General features: G+C 35.4%; 1 protein-coding gene across 1 annotated transcript in view; it reads left to right on the top strand.

Moving 5' to 3' along the window:
- LOC140305622 (zeta-sarcoglycan) overlaps window positions 1-22,504 on the top strand; it is a 305,078-nt gene that overhangs the window by 248,137 nt on the left and 34,437 nt on the right. The window contains exons 5-6 of the mRNA XM_072384569.1: window positions 4,488-4,610; window positions 7,714-7,786. Of these exons, the coding sequence (XP_072240670.1) occupies window positions 4,488-4,610; window positions 7,714-7,786 (196 nt within the window). The remainder of the gene's footprint in view (window positions 1-4,487; window positions 4,611-7,713; window positions 7,787-22,504) is intronic.

The following is a 22,504-nucleotide window of genomic DNA, read 5'->3' as shown; positions in this document are numbered from 1 at the left end:
CAGCATACATGTTTAAATATCCCTGTCCCTATGTTGAAAGAAATTGTATCACTTTGAAAATGAATACAGAATGGGAGTCCCCAGAGGGTCATTTCATGCCTTTTAAACGCATTGTCTTTACAGCTGTCAATTTTGATAGATAACAACTGACATGTAAAAAACACAGCTTTCAAATGGATCTCTAGCATTTCACAGTTCAGATGATTTCTGACACTTCAATTAAAACTTTTAAATTTAAAAAAAAGTTTAAATTTAGCACACCCACTGCTTCATTTTCCAATGCTACTCTGTATTGCTGTTCAATTGCATTAGGAAAAGTGCTCAGCTTTTTCCACCAGCAATCACTCTGCAGTTCTCTTCTGGCTCCCATTTCCTGATGTTGTTGCTGCTGGGATGATCCCGAAGAGCTCTCAATTTCTATGTTTACCTTTTTTTTATCCCTGGGTTTACTTAAAGACTAAATGTTTTTATTCATTCCTTTATAATAAATGATTAACTGCATACTTATTCCCTTTTATATATATATATATATATATATATATATATATATATATATATATATATATCACACACTGTCTCTTCCTGTGTGTCTTCCTTTTCCAGATTCAAGCTCAATCAGTTTTCTATGGTGCATTTGGGCTCGTTCTTCACTTAAACCAGTCGCATTTTGCCACCATCTCTGCAAGCCCAGAAGCCTGCAGCTGTCAAAAAAATGTTCCCTTCTTAGCGGCTGTCAGCTGTCATTTCAGTGCATGTCACTTTGGTCCAGTCATAAGTGTTGCATCACATCTCATCCATCACTTTTTTAGACAGCTTTTCAACCTATCACCAACATCATCACAACTGTCTAGACTCCCCTGGCGATGTTCTTGCAGGTCATGTGAATACTCCCCTAATATGATTACTTCTCGCTATTTCTTAAACTTTTTCTCCAATCCACTCTATGCCAGTAATCTAATACTCTTAAGGTTTGCTGCATTAGCCTCCATCTGATATTAATACTTAAAGAAATGTCTGATATTGCCCATTTCTTAGAATCATTTGTTTTGTTTCTCAAGATGCACCTTAAATTATAAACAGCTTAAAGTTGTCCACATTTTATTGTTTTAGATCTATCTAAAAATATATATGTTTTTAATGAGTTGATACAAAATACTTCAAAATGAGAAAGTAAAACAATGCTTGCAAGAATTTGTTAGCCTACTGAAATTGAACTGAAATGCATGCAAGTAAATATAAACAAGTATCCAGACCCTTCACTTAGTTCTTGGTTAAAAAGCCATTGGCAGCTTTCTTGGGGATGATCCTACAAGTTTGGAACAACTTTCTTTTTTTTCCCTTTCTACCTGGTGAAGATGTTGAAGCTCAGCCGGATTAGACAGGAAGTGTTGATGCTCAGCTGTTTTTAGGTCTTTTGGTGTCAGGTCTAGACTCTGGCAACATCAAGCAAGGACTTTTGGATGCCCCTCTGCTATTGAAAGGTATTATAATAACAATAATAATAATAATGAGGATGGCTGTAGCTCAGAATGCAGAGTGGTTGCTTGTTTAATCCTCAACTTCCCACTCTACATGCTGAAATATCCTTAAGCAAAATGCTGAACCCAGATTACCTCCCACTGTGGTGGTTACTTGTTATCTGTTTGGTTAAAATGACATGTTATGTGAGCTTAATGTAATGTGAACTTTCACATTTACTTGAGATTTTTCACACTTTGGACAATACTTTTTGTAAAACTAAAAGTGATCTGAAAACATCTTGTTGGCAGTGTATCTGTACATTTTAGTGTGTCTAGAATATGTCAGGCACTGCACATGCAGAATTTTCTGCACTTTCAGAATACCTTTGTGATTGAGCAGATATGTTGAGAAATGTACATGAATAAAGTACACATCTTTGTATATATGCTGATCTTCACACATGTTGCAAATCGGCAATACAAGCTGTATTATAGGACAAGAACTGAAGAAGTTAACAGCATTAGCCAAAAATCTGATACAGCAATTTACTCCAATTTAATCCAGCTTCACTATGTCTCCTGATTTCCTTCTAAAACTTAAACCCTCTATCGTCCCTTCTTTTTATGAACATTTCTCACAACTGTCAAACTGCAATTTATGTCTAACAACACAAATCTCAACTACTTTTTTTTCACAGTGAGTAGGAATGAGGGGTGAAAGGGGATAGACTTTGGCAGAATAAGAAAGAAAGAGAGACGTGAGAAAAAGGGAGTTTATTCTAGGACTGATCTCTGCTAATAAAGTTTGATCGTGACTGACAAGGCTCTTTGGCTTGTTAATTGACTCTTGTAATTGCTTGAGAACCCAAATAGTAAGAGAAGGAAATAGGGAGACCAAAAGAAAGACTTTTTTAGGTTCAACAGGGATGGAAAAGCAGCACATCGCTGTTCAAATTACAAAACAAGAGAAACAACTTGAACTGCAGTTTTGACCACTGTGGTGGTTAATTTATCTGCGCAGCAGCTTTGTCAACTTTTCAAATAGTGCTGATAACCGTTTTCTTTTAAAAAGTGATCAGCAATAAATATAAAGAGACTTTCCAACTCTCTTAACAATGTCAGTGTTTTGTCTGTTTCAGCACTTATTAACGTTTGACAGCTAACGTTGAAGGAATCTTGCTTTAAACCAGTGGCTGCCAACCACACACGTTGTACATGTTGACAGAAGTAATAACACATTTACTGACAAATCAAAAGTTTGAGTGAACACATAAAACACTGATATTACACAAAAAAAACATTTATTGCTGCTTGGACAAGTGCCTGAACAATTTAAGCAATTGCAGAAAATAAATCAACTCTTGAGAGAGAACTATTTCCAATGGTGAAAAGAGGTACCTGAAGTGTTTTGGATCAAATTGAGGGCAGCATGGAACACAAAGCGTCATGGTTGGTTTGTGTTCAGTTTAAGAAGGCACATACAAGTCCTTCTTCAGTCATTAATTAGAAAACAAATATCTTGAGCTGCGCTATATTTCCAAGGTCAAAATGCTTATCCAACTTAGGCAACTATTGTGTTAAGTTATTGTATTATGTTACCAATGTTAAAGGATAACTTAATGGAGAAGGAAAACTGTTAAAATATCTTCACATTTGGAAGATAGTTGTGAAGCCGGAGTGGGAAATCAAACGGCAGCAGTCAGATGTCTTCCTTGGCCCATGGTGTTTATTCTTAAATGCATGTTGCAACACACACAAAACAAACTTACAAACAAACAGCATAACTGAAAGCTTAATTTGGTCAACTAAATATAACAAGACTACAACCACATGCACCCAGCCACGTGGTCACAACCCCTCTTTAGATCAATAGTCCAGCATTTAAATACCCTTCTACTTAGTCTCTTCCATGATGGTGATAAAACAGGAAGTGATTCCTTTGTTCTTCCTTTTTTGACCCTGGAACACAAGGTGAGTTCACATATGACCAAACAAAATGTAAAACAATAAAGACGGTTATCTAAATACTTGTGAGTCTTGATTTAACAGATGTTAATGTATTTTAACTAAAAAAAAAAGGTCAAGTAGGAAGAACAACACAAACATGTTCTCTGACCACTGATACAATAACACTAAAATACTTCAGTCAAGACAGAATTAGGTTTAATGCCTTTGGTGACAAATGGTGTCACTCCCCACTTTGTCACAACATTCAGCCAAGAAATTAAACTAAAACTTTCCGTTTGTTTTGCAGATGCATACCTTTATTTTTCTTCTTTTTTGTTAAATATGTTAGTTGGTCAATAGTATTGTTTTAAACACCTTCCAAATTTGTGTCCTCACATCCTACATATTTATTTTTTTCAAAGAACATTTTTTTCCCTAAAAGAAAGGGAAAGGAGATATGATTTTAGTTGTAAGACAAAAATTATCCAAGCACAAGGAATTCAACTTAGTTAATGACAATTCACCTCTAAGGTTTAAACACCATCAAAGTGGGTATGTGCACAACGCTTGGACACAATTTTCTCTCAGTACATACTGCATATAATGTAAATTATGAGTAAATCATTGTTAGATTTTCACACTTTTCAAATTGAGTTTTTCAAATATTAGAGGCTGAAGTGTTAACCAGACTGTATTTTTTTTTCATATATGTCTTTCTTTAGTAGAAAGATTTTAAACAATCACAAAATGATCCAAAGTAAGTGGGACATGCCTTTTCCTTACATTTGTGATTACATGTCATAGCAGCTTGGATTGGGTTAGTTTTGGACTACAGTCTTATACACAGCTCCTAATATCTGTACTGTTATGGTTCTGGTGTCACTGCGTGACAAAACTTAGAGATGCCTATGAGAGCAGAGATCCCTCTGTGGTTTTTAAAGCTAAATATTCAAGCATTAATGGCTCTGTAAGAGGCTTTGGATAACAAGAGCTTCTAGATGGAAACTTTTATGTGCTGTTAATGATGTTACCAATACATTCTAACTCTGTGAACTCCTCTCTTTCTCTCTATTGATTCAGGTTCAGAAATGGTGGAGGCTCAGTGTCAGAGGTTTGAAGTGAGGAGTGCTGATGGTGAGACAGTTCTATTCTCTGCAGATGAAGAAGAGATCAGCATCGGTACTGAGAAACTTAAAGTCACAGGTACCTTTTTTTTCTCTTAAAATGTCAAGCAGTAATAGAAATTTTAGCTTTATGACTATAACTGCTTTATAATAGCTATGATAGCATTTTTTTCTTTTGTAATAGACACCAAAAATCATTTTCAAATTCATGTTTAAGAGTCATCTTTTCATGTCAGCAATACTTAACAAAACATAATAAGAATAGATTGTTTTGATATTTTAATTGATTTATTAACAATCAAAACCAAAGGGATACCATTTATTGACATGTTATTTCTCTTCACTCAGCACTGTATCACAGCTCACATATATATAATAGTATGTTAAAATAATCAGTTTCCTTGTTGAGCTAAGGAAACAAATTACAGCTTATTTTTCATATTACTGAAAAATATTTAAACTATATCAAATATCATTGTAATATATATTATAAGCAGAACCCACATTGGCAGCTGGTTTTACAAGAGAGGGGCCTGATAATTGAGGGCTTTACCTCCCATTCTACTTTTAAAAACTCTAGGAGCCACAGATAGGCCTGCAGTATGAGAGCAAATAACTCCATTTGGAAAATACCAAACTATGAGGTCTTTAGGTACAATGGAGCTGTTTATATGAGGAGAGGTAGGAATAAATTCTATTGTCGATTTAACGGGGAGCCAAAGAAGAGAAGCCAAAACTGATGAAGTATGTTCTCTCCTGCTGCTTCTCATCAGAATTTGAGGAACTTTTAAGAGAATCTTTGGGATAGCGAAATAATAAAGAATTACAGTTGTCCAACCTTGAAGTAACAAATGCATGCAGTAGGTTTTCTGCATCACTCTGAGGTAGGATGTTTCTTGTAGACTGTCATGTGGCACTTAGTGAGATATATTTTATTTGAACACTGCCATAAAGGCCTGATTGATGCAGTAGTGCACCAATTGTTGTATTTCTCTCATATCCACACAGGAATACTGGATCTTAATCATATAGTGACTGTTGGGTTTTTAGATAACTGACCAAGGACCTTTATTCACAGTTGCTCAGGATGTCTGCAAAGGCAGATCTAAGAAAACTGTTAGTAGAGAAAAACCACTTCCATATCAGAATGATGAAGACTGTTCTTGGGAACTTGCATTGCTGAGAGTTTTCTTCTGTCCTTTCGCAAATCTGTGTGTTAGCACAATCCTGTCATGCCAGTCAGTGAACACCTTTCTCAGTCTCAAAGCTTTACTTTCACTCTGATACACATGTGTATGTCCAGTTATGCCCTATAAATTCATTTAGAGACAGATGGACTCAAATTAGGTTCTAGAGGCATCTCAAGGACCACTGCGGGGAAGTAGGATGAACATAATTAGCATCACAACATTTTTGAATACTTCAAGTACCTAAATGTGGTATTTTAGTCTTTCATTTGTGAAACTAAACTCCAAAACCATTACTTTTTCACTGCTGAATATTGTTTGTACATCGATAAGGAAGAAAAAAAAATCTATCTTGACGAGTACAATGCAACAAAGCGGGAATAACTTACTTGTGTGAAAAGTTTCTGCACACAATCTCGTTTGAGTATCAAGGTTATGTGAGGACCAGAGAAAATAAATACAAGATAAAAAATGTAAGAAATCTTAATAAGAAAAATAAACAAAAAGCAATTATATGAAAAGAATAGAATGATTTTTTGATCTGATATATTAATTCTCTAAGTCACTGAGTGAAAGTGAGAGAATTAAGTGGAGGCTTAGAAGGCCTTAACTTTTAACTTTTTTTGTTCGAATAAGTCTAGTTCTGTTACTGTTCACAACTTTAAAAGAAATATGTATTCATACGAACCACACAAATTCAACAATCAAGGTGAACTTTGTACTCACATTGAGCTCAATGCAATTTGGGAGATTTGTCCATCAGAGACACTGAAGAAATGAGGGCAAAGAGTTGTAGGTCTAGAGGTGATTGTTTCTATCGTTTAGTGTGTGCTGGAGGTGAAAGAAGAGAGTGTGGGCAGTAAAACAAATTAAAATTTGAGCACTGTCATTCAGATCATGCACTGATGTCTGCTCTATTCATGCTATGCTGCTGTTTATGTTACACATCTGCAGAATGATATTTTTAAAATGAATGGCATTACCACACAATTTTTGATGGAAAGCAAAAATTCAGTGCATTGGCTCTGCTTTGAAAACTCCTGGGGCATTGTGTACTAGGACAGGTGTCACCAAACAGAGGATGACAAGCTCATAAAGATTTCATGCAAACAACAGTTGTAAACAGAGTAGCGTCGAAACCCAAAAGCAAGCTGGAAAAGGCATGCCATATGGTTGTTAGAGAGATAAGCAGCATTGTGCAGGGTTGCAAATAAACAATGCAACATGCAACAAGGCCGAGCCTTGACTAACATATTCATCCTTTTTTTTTAAAGAACTGAGAGCTTTCAAGGACCTCCTTAAATCTATTGGACTCAAACTTGTCACTTGATGCTTTAGTTTTAAACCAGACAGAATTCAGACAGTAGGCTTGTTATCTGTGGGCTTGACAATGAGTTACACTCCCTCATACAGTATTAAATTTGTTGTGGTGTTGAGCTTTCAACATACCCTCTAAAGTCATAGCACGAGACAGAGCCAAGCATCTGTTTACAGCTTCAGAGGCGGCTGCTGCTTGTGGGTAGTCAAACACATCATATCTGAGCCAGTTTTTTAAGATAAGTAGGAACATTTATTTTGGAGAGAAAGATAATGTGGTCCAGGAGACAGCTTTTATGAAGATACATTAGCAACATGAATAATGAATATGTTTAACCACTCTGAATACTGTTAGTTTGTGACCTTGATTAAATATTTAGAATAACAAGTCAAAACGTACTTATACTACAAACACAACAAAAAAGTAAACCTGTGGTTACAAAGGTGAAAAAGGCCTATTTGCCTCCCCTATATTACGCGTTTTCATACGAACACATTAACATCAACACTACAAGCTGCCATGCTTTCACTGTAAATACAAAATGTGAACACTTTTCACAGTTCATCTGAACGTCTGTTTCAAGCCCTATAAGTGTCTTATAAGAATGTGATGTGTTTTACGGTAAAGTTTTTAATGCTCTCTTTTCTTCCTTTAATGTCCTTTTACCCTCTCCACAGGAAATGAAGGAGTGGTGTTCAGCCATTCTGTAGAAACATCACATGTAAGGGCAGAACCTTTCCAGGACCTAAAGTAAGTACACCAAATAATTTTTCTAGCGTGGATGTAGATGGGAATCTGGCACATTAGGCATATTCTACTGAAAAATTCCTCTTGGTATTTTTTCAGTTTCTATTGATTAACTAGAAAGTGTCATTGTCAAATTATTATTGTAAGTAATTTCACAATGACACCACAAATTTTTGGTGAGGAAAAAAATGCATAGACATGTAAAAAAAAAAAAAGTTGCTTTGTAAGGTATGGGCCAGTCCCACAGACAGGAAACTCTCGACTTGTTATCAGCACACAACAGAGACACATGTGGTAGAGACTGGCAGTGTGACAGGCCTGACAGAAGGTAACAAAAGCTTTTTGGGCTTCTGTGTACAATGGTTAGCCTGTTACCAAGTGGAGACTTCCACTGATACATGCACTGAACACATGTAGTACAGGATAGAAAAGCTCTCTTTTTTTACATACTATTTGTTTCCATTACTGGAAGATTAGTTACACTGTTGTATATCATACTGTTACTGCTATAATGGACTGGGTCCTGCTGAATCACATACGTTACAGATTATTATGTATGTATGCTGAATAGTGTATATATTCTGTGTTTGTATTTGTATCTCATTGATATGATCGTATAGGTAGTTGGTTCATATCCTTAAATATAGCCCATAAAGTACCGACCCCACAAGAAGCAAGAGGGAAATAGAGATGGTAACAGGTGTTTAGGCACGAACACTAGTTGGTTATGGTAAGAAAAGAGCATGGTTATAGAGAAAATACATTCTTATTACAATGCTACTGTCATTTTCATGCATGCCCCTTTTACAATTCACAAGTAGTTGCTTTCATAGCTATTAGAGAGTGCATGTTTAATGAGCATCTATAAGCTCTTATAGGATGCTTTGGCTGACATAAACAAGCGCTCTATTGGGATGTATTTGAGCAGAGGACAGTTTCCAGTGGATATAAATATGGGCACGTTATCTATTGTTCACATTTTTGACCTGATAGATCCAATTTGGATCAAAACATTGTAACTTAATAAATAATCTCTGCCGCATTGAGAAGGTCTGCATGCATAGCTTAACCTTGCTATAAATTCCCATATAAATGCCCATGGCCCATTACCTTAATCTCTAAGATATGCACAACTACCTGCTTTTTGTACAATTTGTACGTTTTGTATTAGCATTTATCTTGTTGAAAAACAAGAAGCATTAAAGTTTAAATAAAAACATGATTACTTTTAGAAAATAATTGATTTGATATCATTGTAATTATCATCATTATTATTATGATCATTTTGCATCATTTTCCTCCTCCTATTGCCTCCCAATAACCCAATCATGACTTTGTGTAACATGCTATGTGGAAAGAGAAAACATGAACTATTTTTATAAAAGCACAATAGTTCACAAACAGCTGAGGGTGCTGTTGTCTTTACAAAATTGCATTGCACAGTTTGTCTTAATTTTTTTTCAGCCAGTCAAATCCATTGTTTTCTGTCTGAGCAATGATGATTTAAATTAAATGTTTGATAGAATGTTGTGTTGTTTTAACTTTATTTGGTAACTGGCTTTTATTAAGAAAATTACACCGATTTTCTCTGTAATGGTAGTCTTCATCCCCTCACATGTTGTGTTTTTGAGTGTGTTTAAAGCGAGACATGGCAGGCAAAAAAAGTGATTTTCTTTTTGGTCAATTTTGAGATTTTGGGCCAGTCTACTCTGTCAATATGTGTTCTTTCAACCTGCTATAAAGAAAACTTTGAAAATATACATTAAAATGTTTATTTTATTACATTTTGTTTACTTGTGGCAGTACGTTTCACCCGAATTTATCAAGAAGTTAGCGTACCAACGCGCCATGCCGAGCTTCGTCTGTTTACTGAAGTCTGTCAAGAGCGGTATCGTTGTACAGCTCTGACTCTCCTGCACAAGGATATGTAAGGCAAATAATGGCACTTCCTATCTATCAGTAACCAATCGTGAATGTCTAAAGGCGGATTTATAGCTAATGACAAAATCTCATTGGCTACTGCTCGTTTCTGCTAACGTGATTCGCTCAGAAGCATGACGTGGAAGACTGTGACACTTCCATGTGTAGCTTTCGCGGAATCTCCGAAGATGCCCCTAACATTGCAACTTTCAAAGAAAAGAAAGCAAAAATTGCCCTTTGCAAGATTCAGTAAAAGAAAATATATTAGATTAGCTGATAAACCATCGGGAAGCAACACATTTGACCACAAGGGAAACCGAGGGGGAGTTAATGGCAGTGCCACTGACTGTGCAACACAGCAGTGGGCGATCATACATGTCGCACGTCTCAATGAATTGATACGCAATCTTGTATTGAGCTTGTATTCTATATTATTATTCTATATTAATAATATTCTATATTACTATTACTGAGGGCCTCAACATTTATTCTGTTTTTCAGTAATTGTTTCCAATACTAATGTAAGTTCCCCTATTTATCTTCTTTATAATTTATAATCTTTAAATGCCGTTTTCTCAAAATCATTTTTTTTTGTATTTTTCCAGTATCAATATGTCAGCCTATGTAGCACCTACTCACACCAAACCTTCCAGTTATACACTTAGCAGTATTTTGAAGATATTTACAGAAGGATTCCTTAATAAATCATTCCTGGTCTGATTTATGTGACATTATAATCAAAAAAGATGGCGAAAATTGATGTTTTTAAGGCTATTGACAGTATATTTTGATTTGCTAGATAATGAAAGCAGATATCGTGAAATCCTTCTATAATTTTCTTTTCATCTGGTGTGTAAACAAAATGAAAAAAGATTTTTGCACTTGGCTTTTTCATATGTTCAGGACTATCAACCGGAAATATATGCAAATTTGCGCACACTTAATGAGATAATGCCTAATTTGCATAATTAAATATACAAATTTCAAAAACTTGAAATACATTTTTTTTCATACTTGTGTGAGTAATCAACTGAGGAAGTTTCATGGTGATATCTATTATTTTAAAATGTTACCTTATTGTATATGTATACCTGTAGTGTCTCGCCATGTGACATGCATGTCTGTTTGCTTTGTATTTTTCCTAAGCAATCCTGCATTTAATCAGGAAGCACTAAAACAGTCACTGGTGTCTCAAGAGAGTTCCACTTGAAGCAACTATTCTTTTTAGTTTATTGCACTCTTCAGGTTGAATTTCAGCATCCAAAAGTGGTTATTTATCAAGGTTAGTACTGCATGAACCAGAACATTTTAAATTGCTCCATTTTTTTTTCTTTTTTTGGCTTGCACATTTTTCCACCACCTCAATTCTTGCATTTGTAAGTAATCAGGTTCAATGTAATTCTGACTTAATTGTTCCCCCTGGGCTTAGTGATCCTATGCTCATATATTGTTATTGCCAAATCCTAAGTTATATATTTCTATATTTCTACAAATGACTTTTTAAAATTATTTTCATTTTCGATCCATTTGCACTTTTACAATTAAAGAAGCGAAGAAGGAGAAGTCTTTGAGACATGGCTATGAAACTGGGTAATATTGAATTTACTGGAGGTATTCTAGGAGTATTGCAAAGAGGTATGAGGTAGCGGTACCAAGAAAAATATGACAATAACTAAGAGCAAATCAAAATTTGTTATAGAATAAATAGAACAACATATATGCTCAGGGATCAAAGGAAAACAAGATGGAATTATTTGATGCAGACCGAGAAGTGATGGAAGTAGCTGTGTGCCTAGATGGGGGTGGAACGATAGTGGAGTAGGAACACTGGGTTAATGAATGGGTCAGAGGAGATAAGCAAGGCGATGAACCCTGTGGTGAATGCCTATGGTGAAGAAAGAGGATAAAAAGCACTCTAATAACTGCTACTTAACATTCAGCACAACAAATCACAGTATTTTGACCAGTTTCAAAACATTTAATAGAATAAACAGGCTTGTGGAGAGACATAAAAATTCTTGCACATCATTTCTGTTAAATACCACCCAATGCACCAGTGTTGCTTGAAATTATATGGTTATCAGTAGTGCCACAACAACAAAAAAACACTTTCATATCTGAGAAATAAAAAACGACTGCATATTGAAAACAGTCAACCTTCCATGAGCCTACAACCATAAGCACAAGAAAGTTTGTTAACACATATACAGTAACCTTGAAATCCCCTTTAATAGGTCTAGCTACTTGTGCTATGAACACAGAAGCAACACAACATGTTGAAGGTTTCCATTCTTAGAAACTTCAGATGAAAAAGGTTGTATGGTAGAAGTTTGACTGTATAATTTGTTTTGCTTCCTTTTTGCTATAATATATCGAGTATACTTACTGTGGGCTTTTCCATTTGAATTTAATTGAATTTATTGGATTGGACATCTGATTGGAGGGGATTGAGTTGGACTGGATTGGATACGACTATTTCATTGAATTGAACAATTTTAATGAATTCAACTGAATTTAAACAAACTGATTATAATTTAAATGGAATTTTAAAACAGATAACTTTAAGGTAATCTTATATATCAAATTAATTGGAGATGTCTTTTGAGGATATTTTTTAAGAAGGACATAGCTAAGGTATAAAGCAGTTAAAACAACACAGTGTCTATTTTATGAATCATGGTGCCACTTACAAAGAAATGGCTGATAAAGAAGGGTGTGCATTAAATTGGTGAGTGCACAGTATCTGTAGTCCTCAGTTGGACTCATTACTTGCTCATCTTATCTTATGTCAAAAGGGCAAGATGGTAAAGGACATTTACCTTGAGACTTCTTGAACAACTTAGTGATAGAAGTTGGCTTCATTGCACAATGAAGCCAACTGTACTATCAGTACAACTATAAATGTACCTCAAGAACAGGAATCTTCATGCATAAAGTGAACCCAGTACATACAGACATTACCCTCACCTATTCATTACATCCAGTGATGGGTAAATGAAAATTAGAAAAACAAATGCTGATAGAAAAGGTGATTACATGCTTCAAATACTCTATTTTGCAATTAGCTGAATGAATAGGTGAATTGAATGATATAGCTGTAATAATTATGTCTTTAATGGAGGTTTATTCATTTTAAGATATTTTAAATTAAACTTGTTGATGTGGTCTCTTGACAAAAAGAAACTGGAGGCTCTGTACTTTTTTTTTTAACCAAAATTCTAATCTTTTTATTTCGGAGCTGTCTTTCTTTTTTCCACTATAAATGTATAAATCTCTGTTGACAACCTTTCTTATTATTTTACATTGACTTTCCTGTTTTTCATGATCATTCTGTTTAGGTCTTCCCACATGTACAATCCTTCTTTCCATCCTCTTCTCCCCCTCTTTATCAGTCTAATTATGAAAAGATGAGCATTTTGCAGTGAAAGTAAATGGGACATGTAATGAGCGGACTGAAATCCATTTAAAGCTAATGATCTATCCTACAGTTTAACAGTTGGCTGCGAGAGAGCAAAAGAAGAAAACTTATGAAGATAAGTGGTACGCATAAAGTACAGGTCAAGAAATTGTTGTCAATAAAGATACTCTACCTAAACTTATTGGGTATATAACTTCTACAAGTTAATACTTTTGAATGCATTTCATTATCCCTCACTGACATTTCTAAGTTGATCCGACTTCAGCTTATTCTTAGGAAAGGTGACGGACAAATTTGTTGAATGTCTAAGCAAATAATTGACAATTCAAAGAATCCAGACCCGAAGTTCTACCTCATAGTTATATTTCTTAAAACAATGAATAACTGTTAATGGATTTAAGGTCGAGGCATTGCAATCACATAGATAGAATGAAGTTAAGTTCCATTTTATAAAGAAACAAAATGCTCAGCAGCCTGCTTGCCATTCCAGGAAATTTTTGCGGTGCATTTTCAAAGCCTCAAGTGTTATCATCGCTGTGATCCATGTTCACACTACTGCCTTTTTCAAAATGCCCTCAAGCATGTGGGGTGCAGCTGCAACACACATGCAGTCACTTTTGGAAAAGTGCTGTGCCTGGCATCTCTTTAAGAAGCTTTCCTCAATATCTTATAAAAGCGTTTATGAAACATAGCATGGAAAATAGACAATTTAGTATTACGCTGACTACAACAACAACAAACAGAAAATGATAGCTATATGCTGTAGATACTGATAGTAGCACATTATATTGTGGGACTTAAGAGTTGTTTTTTTTTTCCCAATGCAAGCAGAGAGGCATTGTGATAACAAAACGGATTTTCATTATCAGTACAACGTGCAGCTGTACAAGCATTTCAACAACAAAGGCCGCAACAATATACTGCATCAGACAGGTGAAAATTGTTTCCATTCATTTTCAATTTTGATTAAATTTGCTACTGCCGATTTGACCACTGCCGATATAAATATGTAAAATGAATAAGCGAGGCCCTCTAGTTGATTACCCCAACCATATGCTAATTGTTGAATATTTTCATTATATTTTCATTATATTTTCATATATTTTCATTTTCGTCCTCATCCAGAGGACTGTAGCATAATATTAAAATTTTTACTTAACAAATTTGAATAACGGTATCAGAATTTATTTTGTCACCGATTTATTTGTCTTAATAGAAATGTCACTCTTCAGAAAATGTGTGTGTTTCAATTGAGAAAGTTTGAAATAAATTAACCATTAAAAACGTAGCAGCTGATCTCTCGGTTGTCCTTTTTTGGAAAAAACTGCTTTTTCTGCACCTTTTCTGAATGGTGCGTTACGCCGTACCTTGATTTGTGATTATGAGACATGATTGCTGAACACTGCAAAGTAGTCTCTACTTATTTCAGACAGGATTGTAAAAACTCTACACACAGAGCCAACTGTGAATGAGGACCCTTCATGTTTTTGAGGTACTATTGTTGGCCTGAATAAGTCTTAATCAAAATCCCCATCCATCAGGATTTTTAATTGGTATATTGTGACCAAATCAAAGACAAATCAAGCCATAAACAGACAATCAAAATATTTTGCCTGTCTTTGAAATATTAAAAAGCCACTGATTAGAAAGTGTTTTCTCAATTCTCTGTGCATGTGTGTGTGTGTGTTTGTATGACCACTGTGAAAAGGAACCTAAAATGATAGCTCTCTACTGGACTTTGACTCCTTTTAATAAGACATGAAAAAGAAATATTAATTTCTAGCTTCTCTCACCTCATACTTTGGAGCTACTCTCTTTGTTTCTTACAGTTGTTTGATCATTGTGCCATTGTTGGCAACCTAGCAACAATGGTAGAGTTGTCAATTTTGTTTCTGAATTCTCAGAAGAAAGGGTAGCAAAGAGACAATCGATTAACTGGCAGATGGGAAACCTTCCCTTACGCCATTCCTATGTGGGTTATATGTTGGTACTAATTCCTAAAATTCTCTTCAATGTTTAGCTCTGGTATTTTGTCACATTATTTCCAAATGAAATATTGTCCACAACAGTTGTCCTTTAAAAACAATCGTGTGACATATTTCTTCTTGGATTTTCTGATGTTTGAGTTTAAGGTCTCCTTTCTTTTTGCTCTTTTTTAATTTTTTAATTTATTTAAGCTAGTAATGCCAAAAGTAATCTATACCACAAACACCTATGATATTTGCACCAAGTCCTGCACACATTGCACAGCTATTTTCAAATCAGAGCATTACTTTTACTGAGAGGGGAAAAAATCAACCAACATTTAACTCATCAAAAAACATAGCAAAATCAGCATTCTGATGCTATAACACTGGGTTACTTCACATGTCTTCAGCATCATCTGATTGGCTACACAACAGAGAGGAAGAGCCTTCTTCAGTCAATATTGCCTTGTTTTTATCCACCCTTTCATCCTCTTATCCCTCCCCATGTGCCTTTTTTGCCTCTATCCAAGCCCAGGGGGTCAAGTGTCCTTGGGGAGAGTTAGTCCTCAGTTAGACGAGGGCATAAGAGAGGGGATTTGGGCTCTGTGCCCTTTCTTCCACTCTGTCACTCTAGTTTGATATATCTACCTATGCCTCCATCTAAGAAAGTTAAAGTGGATTGCAGAGAAACCTACAGCCCTTTGAGACTCAGAGCATGGGAAAGGATTTTATTTGAATGGCTTACAGAGGTTAGGTAGGATAGGGTGCAAACAATTGTAAAACAGGGCTTGAGCAGCAAGTTCCTCAGATAAAGTACCGGGTAAAGGTAAAAAAAAGATAAACAGACACACCAGTTTCCACACAACAAAATATAAGTTAATAAATCCCCATAAGCAAGGTCTAATAAGAATAGATTGGCATTAGACTGGGCAAAAAAATAAAAATATATGTCTTCGGAAAAGTATTTTAGTGTTTTATAGCTTTAGTTTTAGTTTTTTTGTAGTGTATTGCATTTTTGGTGTTTTGTTGTAGTTAAATATTTCACATTCTGCTTGTAAAACTTCTGATTAAATTTCAAGAACATAAGAATAATGAATATGTTGGTTCTTGATCCCAAACACACACATAGAGAAGAAACCAAATCAAGAGCAACCTATTGTAGATTTGAGACGGAACTAAGATCTTTTCAGTCTTTATACCTATGTGTATTATATCATTGCTGTATCTACTAAATGTATAGCTTTAATAACGTCATTCATTTTTGCCACCAAAAGTTGTAATACATATTTATCCACAGGCAAGTTCTAATAGGATTTAGTGGCCTCAGGTTCTTGGGTTTTTTCCAGGTTAAGCTAATTACAGTCTGTAAATTTTTACATGTCTCTCGAGTAGGGGATATGGAAATAATTCCCCCCATGGTCTTCGTTTTGCTCAGCTCACTCAAACATACTCCCAACAGTTAACTCGCCCTCAAATTAGTTTCCTTACAACTCAAGATTATGTTGAGGTCAGGAAATAAATTGAATTACTTAGTTTTCTCATTTTTGTGGCAAATATGGACATAGAAATCACATTTGAATTAGCAAAAAATCTGTACATTGTGAAAATAAGAGCAATCAACAATCAGTTCCCACCACATGACACACGCATTATTGTGATAACTTGGACCAATAGATCAAAGTCAGAGGTTGAAGAAATAATCCACGCTGTCTTGAACTTTCACATTCGAGATATTCACTCCATGTCTCTCTTGTAATTGAGGTTACAGTCCTCTGGTAGAAACAGCAGCGTGATCTGAATTAGGCCCACTTATCATGCAATTTTTTTATGATGGCGCAGACCAGATTATACAAGGTTTTTCTGTGAGAAATGCAGTAAGAGATACATGATGTAAGATGGCAAAGTACATGACCTAATTAGTGCCAAAAAACTAAAGTAATAGTCTGCCCCTGGCATATTTTTTGTTTGTTTTGTTTTAATTCTTTCTTCTTTTTTTTTTTTTTTTTCAATGAAAAAGTTTTTGGTGAAAATAATTGGATAATCATTGAAATTCTGATTCAGCCACAATCTCAGATGCTGACTTTTATTTCTATTTATTTATTTATTTCACACTGTGCAAGGATCAGTTTAAAGTGTGGCAGAAAGAAAAACTTTGTTTCCATGTTTTGTCTTTTCTTTTCATGTCTTTGACCTTGATGACTACAGGGAGTTGTCTTTATCTTGATCAGAATCCTTTGAAGTCTATTCTATCGCAGAAGTGCTGACCTGTTGTGAGCCACATTGTAGGACGATGTAGACTAGTTTTGAGTCAATATATAGACAACTATCAAACGCTAAAGTTTGTCACCCATAAGGTGAATCAAAACCTTTAAGCCCCTAAAAAAGCGCATTAACTCAGAATTTGCTGTCCTGTGATTGGATTTTGGATACGCTTTTCTTTTCTCTGGTACAACAAGGACATTCAACCCTGCCCTGCTCTGTTTCGTCTCTTATTGATTAGACACAGAGGGAAATCATTGAGAACAAAGAGAGTAAGGGAAAGCATGCCAAATAACAAGCAAGCGTGGTTATGGGAACAATCCATAATGTATAAGAACTTCAGCGTGTGTTTTTGTGTGTTACATAGTCTGGTTGTATAAACGGAAGCAGTATTTTTTCTTCCTGATAATGACTCTGGAAATAAGCGTTACAAATGTCAGTGAGACAGTCTGATGTGATAATTAATTTCCTGGTGTAATGGTCAAACTTCTTATTCCTCGTTAGTTTCCGCAAGAGACTGTTTCATAAAAATGGACATAGAAAGGTGCCCATCATTCATTTGCTGGCACTGGAGCCACTTTGAAGCACAGAGTTTTAATAAATTTTCATCGCTGTCTTTTCTGCTTGAAGCCAACATTGCTGTCTTTCTCATTCAGGGAAAATGCCCATTACATCAAACTGAAGCAAAGTCTTTGACCACTGAACACATCACATATTAGCTAATTTGGCTATTGGAACAGGTTTCATTATCAATTAAAATCACTACTATTATCAAAATAGTGCTATATGATCCTATGAACTACAAACATGGTAGAACATTAAGTTCTGAGAAAAAGTCAGAATGGTCATGTCGCATTTCATCTGACTTTTTACGTCATTGAAGTGAGACAGATGTCACAATTCTGCGCTGCAAGATCAAATATAAACAATGGACGGAACAAGCATGGCAGACACCCTTGATGAAACTAGTCAGTGGAAAGAAAGACCTGGTTAAAATCTTTATAATTTTGCCCCGATTGCAAAACAACTTCAGAAGTGATACAGACACACTGACATGTGTAGCATCCATATTTACTTTCATAAACACAGCATGCCACGTGTGATGTCACGTCTACTTCTGCGCAGGCGGGTCATTTCAGCGCCATAGACTGTTCATACTGAAGTCTGATGGCAGTCCCATTTAAATTATAATGAGGTGACGCTCAGTTAGATTAAGCGGGAATGGAAAATGGATGAATGGATTATTGCACATTATGTTGGACTGATTACAAGTTGGCTTTGTGATGATGTTACAACAGTGCATGTACGTGTACATTCCAAGCACAATGTTGGCTGAAGCCACAGCAGGAGACAGGTGAACTGAGCATTGGGAGGTTTTTGAATAGTAGTGTCGGTTCATATGAAAATACAAAGTGCAAAGTGTAGTGAACAGTGTAGTCAGTGTCAATCAGTTCACTGAGTGAGATCAGTGCTTCAAAAACAACTGAGAACTGAGGAATTACGCCACCATTGCCAGGTCGCCATTGTTAATAAGAATTTGTTCTTAATGACTTGCCTGGACAATTAAAGGTTCAATGAAAGTATATTAAAAATAAAGTAGCTTGTGTTTTTGAGGTTATGTCGTTGGAGTTCAAACTCATACTGCCATGCATTCACTTCAATGCCCAACATGTCACGTTTTTGTTATTCACCAAATTATAGAAAATAATTTCAATGTTAATAATGATAAATAAGTTGTACAGTACTGATATCTATGCAGACACAACCCTGATGATACCTACAGTATCCTGAATGGACCTCAGTAAATGCATTGCTACCTATATTTTGGCAGATTTGTTTATGTCTAATTGCCTGTCATCCATGCAGTAGAATTTTTTTCCTCTTCTTTTGGGCCATGGTTAAAATCAACAAATAAGAAGTGACTTGCCCTTTCAATAATTACCTACTGCCATTGTCAGGATTGATTCTGCCTTTAAAGCTCTCCTTATTCTTTTTATGTTTATTAGCAGTTACACACAGTTCATTATATCTGTTTATTTGCCCGCACTTACTAACTCACTGTGTGAGGCATTTTGGTTTAGTAAATATATCTTATTTTTTGTCCATAGTTTCCATATGAAGTAAGAGAACTTCCCTGAATTCCAACTACAGAAAATAACCTAGGCTACACTTACCAAATTGGCTTTACATTAGCTGTAATCAATGTTCTATTATGGTTCTTTATGTTTATTATTAATATTGGGTGATCTGCAATATGATTTTATAGACATAATCTTTCTTTGCCTCAGTAAGCTGCATATGTTGCTGTTCAGTCAATGTTTTTCTTTGCTGATTACTGTTTATTTTAATTTATCACATGCTGTTTATCATCGGTTCACAATGTAGTCATCTTCAGGCGTAATATGTGTAAGCAACAAGAACAAGTGAATATTAAACAGTCGTGCCATACTGCCACACATCTGTTATTTTTGGGAAGTTGCGTATGTGTGGAAGTGTTTGTGTTTGTGTGAGTTGACTGCAAATATAGAAGACTGTTGATATCAGGCTGTTCACCAGAGCCAAATTTGCCTCTGTTGATAAAGACTATTATAATGGCCAGAGGCTGTTTTTGGCTTGGGAAGTGGAATCGCAGTAGATAAATAAAACATCAAACTCACTCACATATAACTACACAAAGTCAAGTCCATACACTCTCATGCTTTGTATGAAAACAAAAGGTTGAGCAGCTGTATAGCATTATTTAAAGAATGATTTATGGTGAGAATTCATGAAATTGAAGCTCCTGAAAAAAACACTGCAGAATGCATTAAAATTACAATGACAATGATCTGCCTCGGGGACTGTGTACAGTTAATCATCCTGATATGGGAGTAAGGTTAGCTACTAAAGTTTTTATTAAGTTCCAGAGATTGTTATCAGTAAAATAAAAAGTTGTACTAGAACTTTGGGTAATAATTAAGTCATGGTATTGTTCCTTGGAGAAACTGCTGCTTTGTAATTGCAGTTTTATGGGAATTAATTGTAGTTACTGAGTACCAATGGACCTTAAACTGCTGGGGCAAGACTTTTTTGTACAAACGGTATTACTGCAAACACATTTTATCGATTCAGTTTAGAACACTGCACATTTTTTCCTGTATTTTCAGGCTTCTAAGTTAAATATATTCAGTGACTGATATGTAGAGAAAATCCTCAAGGAGTATTTTTTTAGCTTTTTTGAGAACATTTTTATTTTGATGAGGCTGGAGAGGGAGAAAACTCACAGGAGATTAAATTATCATATCTACTCAAACAAAGGCAGACGTTTTATTTAGTTTAATTGCTTATGGTACCAGGCTGTCATTAGAAGATGACCTTTATTTCTGATTCTCATTGTTATTAGTATGACTTGTGCACCAGTTCTACCTATGTTTTTAAATGAATGTCAACCAGCTGTCCATTCATTCCTATGGCAGTGTTATTCCATCTCTAACAGGTTTTCAGTTTTTTATTGTTTATTCATTTAGTTTCTGCTCATAAATTTGTTTTGCTCATAAGTATATTGAAAATGTGCAACTTTTTCTGTGAACTTGAACTGGAGCAATATTACTCTGATTACTCTCCAGGAAACTGGTTAGATAAAGTAGCAAACAGCCTAACAACTTCCTTTTATTTTCCAGTGACATGCTTTGGTCAAAATATCACAGGATTAAAGGTACACTGCTCCCTTTTTAGCCTTGTCTTCACCCTTTTTTTTTATTAATCGTAGGTTTTAGGTTTTGGAGAGGGGACAAGCTCCTTCCTCCAGCCCTTAAAATAGGCTGCCTTTTTTGAGGTCTATAGTACAATTCAATATACAGAAAATAGTATGAACAATCAGAGTAGCATACACAGTTAACTGAGCTGACACTATCACACACCTGAATACTTGACTGGTAATTTGTGTCATATTCATGATATGAAACACAGGAGAAAGTACTTGTACAGTACACTATTACTGCTGATGAGGATTTGCTGTTTATTAGCAATGCAAAAATAATCAATAGCAAACAGTTCTGACTTTTTGCTTCCACAGTACAGTAAATCCAGCATGATGTGAGGCTATGGGTGGAGATAAAGACGGGGAAGCTGGACATTTTTACTCTCATCATTCTGAGTTGGTACTGTGATGTAACATTACCCTGCAAAACCTACTGGCTCACCAGTTGGCCCAAACAAAGTGTGTTTTTCCAGAGTTTTTGAATTGATAGTCACTACAGACATAAAAATGCATGGCGTCAAGCTTTTTTTCTTCACAATACTGTATGTCTCCTTTAAGAGAAACAGAAAAGGAAAAAAAATATCCAATGAAATGTTGCAGTTAGTGAAGAAAGTTTGAAAGAGATATGTAAAAGAGGAAGAAAGGCATATAAATGCTTCCTTGAAACAGAACAGTTGTTCTTCTCTGTACATGACTTCTGAGCCCCTGCTTTCAAAACTTATGAAGCTGTTGATACTACAAGACCATAGTGTTCATAAGGACTCTTGTTGTGAACATGGTAAACACAGCCACATTTGAAAGAAACAGCAGAGATGGGAAGTTGTTGTATTTTCAACTCCAGGACGTCTCTGTTTGTATTTTGTCAGCTGGGAGAGAGAAGTGGGCACAGCAAGAATCCACCCAGGAGGCAAGACACAGGGAGGTGGGATGAGAGAAGCACTGATAGGATGACTGTAGGAGGGCAGGCAATGAGGCAGAGAAATGAAAAGAAGCACAGTTGTTGATCTTATGATCGTTGTCTCTATTCAGGCTTTTGTTTCTCACCTTTTAAAGCACTGTCTCTTCCCCATAGTCTCACTCCTCAAGCAATTTTTCTTTCATGTTTCCACCTTTTGTCCACAAGATTAACTTTTATGTCTGAATTGATTTGTTGTTTACTTTCTCTCCTTAATTCTCTTAAGAGGATTCAGAAAAATTGTGGATTTTTCTCTCAGCCCATTGTTGTTTTTTCCACCCTTCAGTCCTTCACTTAGCATTGTATCTTTCAACATTTTTATATCTGTATCCAGTCTAAAGGCCTCTCTCTATTAAGTGTTAGTTAAAGCTCTGAATCAACAATTATAGTAAGTCAGAGCTCCCTAGAACTTGTTTTGTTTTTATTTTTATTGTTTACAAATGCAGGCAATAAAGAAACTGTT

The sequence above is a fragment of the Leuresthes tenuis genome, unplaced genomic scaffold (genome assembly GCF_036924035.1).
Source record: "Leuresthes tenuis unplaced genomic scaffold, fLeuTen1.0.hap1 SCAF_4, whole genome shotgun sequence".
NCBI lineage: Eukaryota > Metazoa > Chordata > Actinopteri > Atheriniformes > Atherinopsidae > Leuresthes > Leuresthes tenuis.
This window is presented reverse-complemented; position numbering and strand designations above follow the sequence as displayed.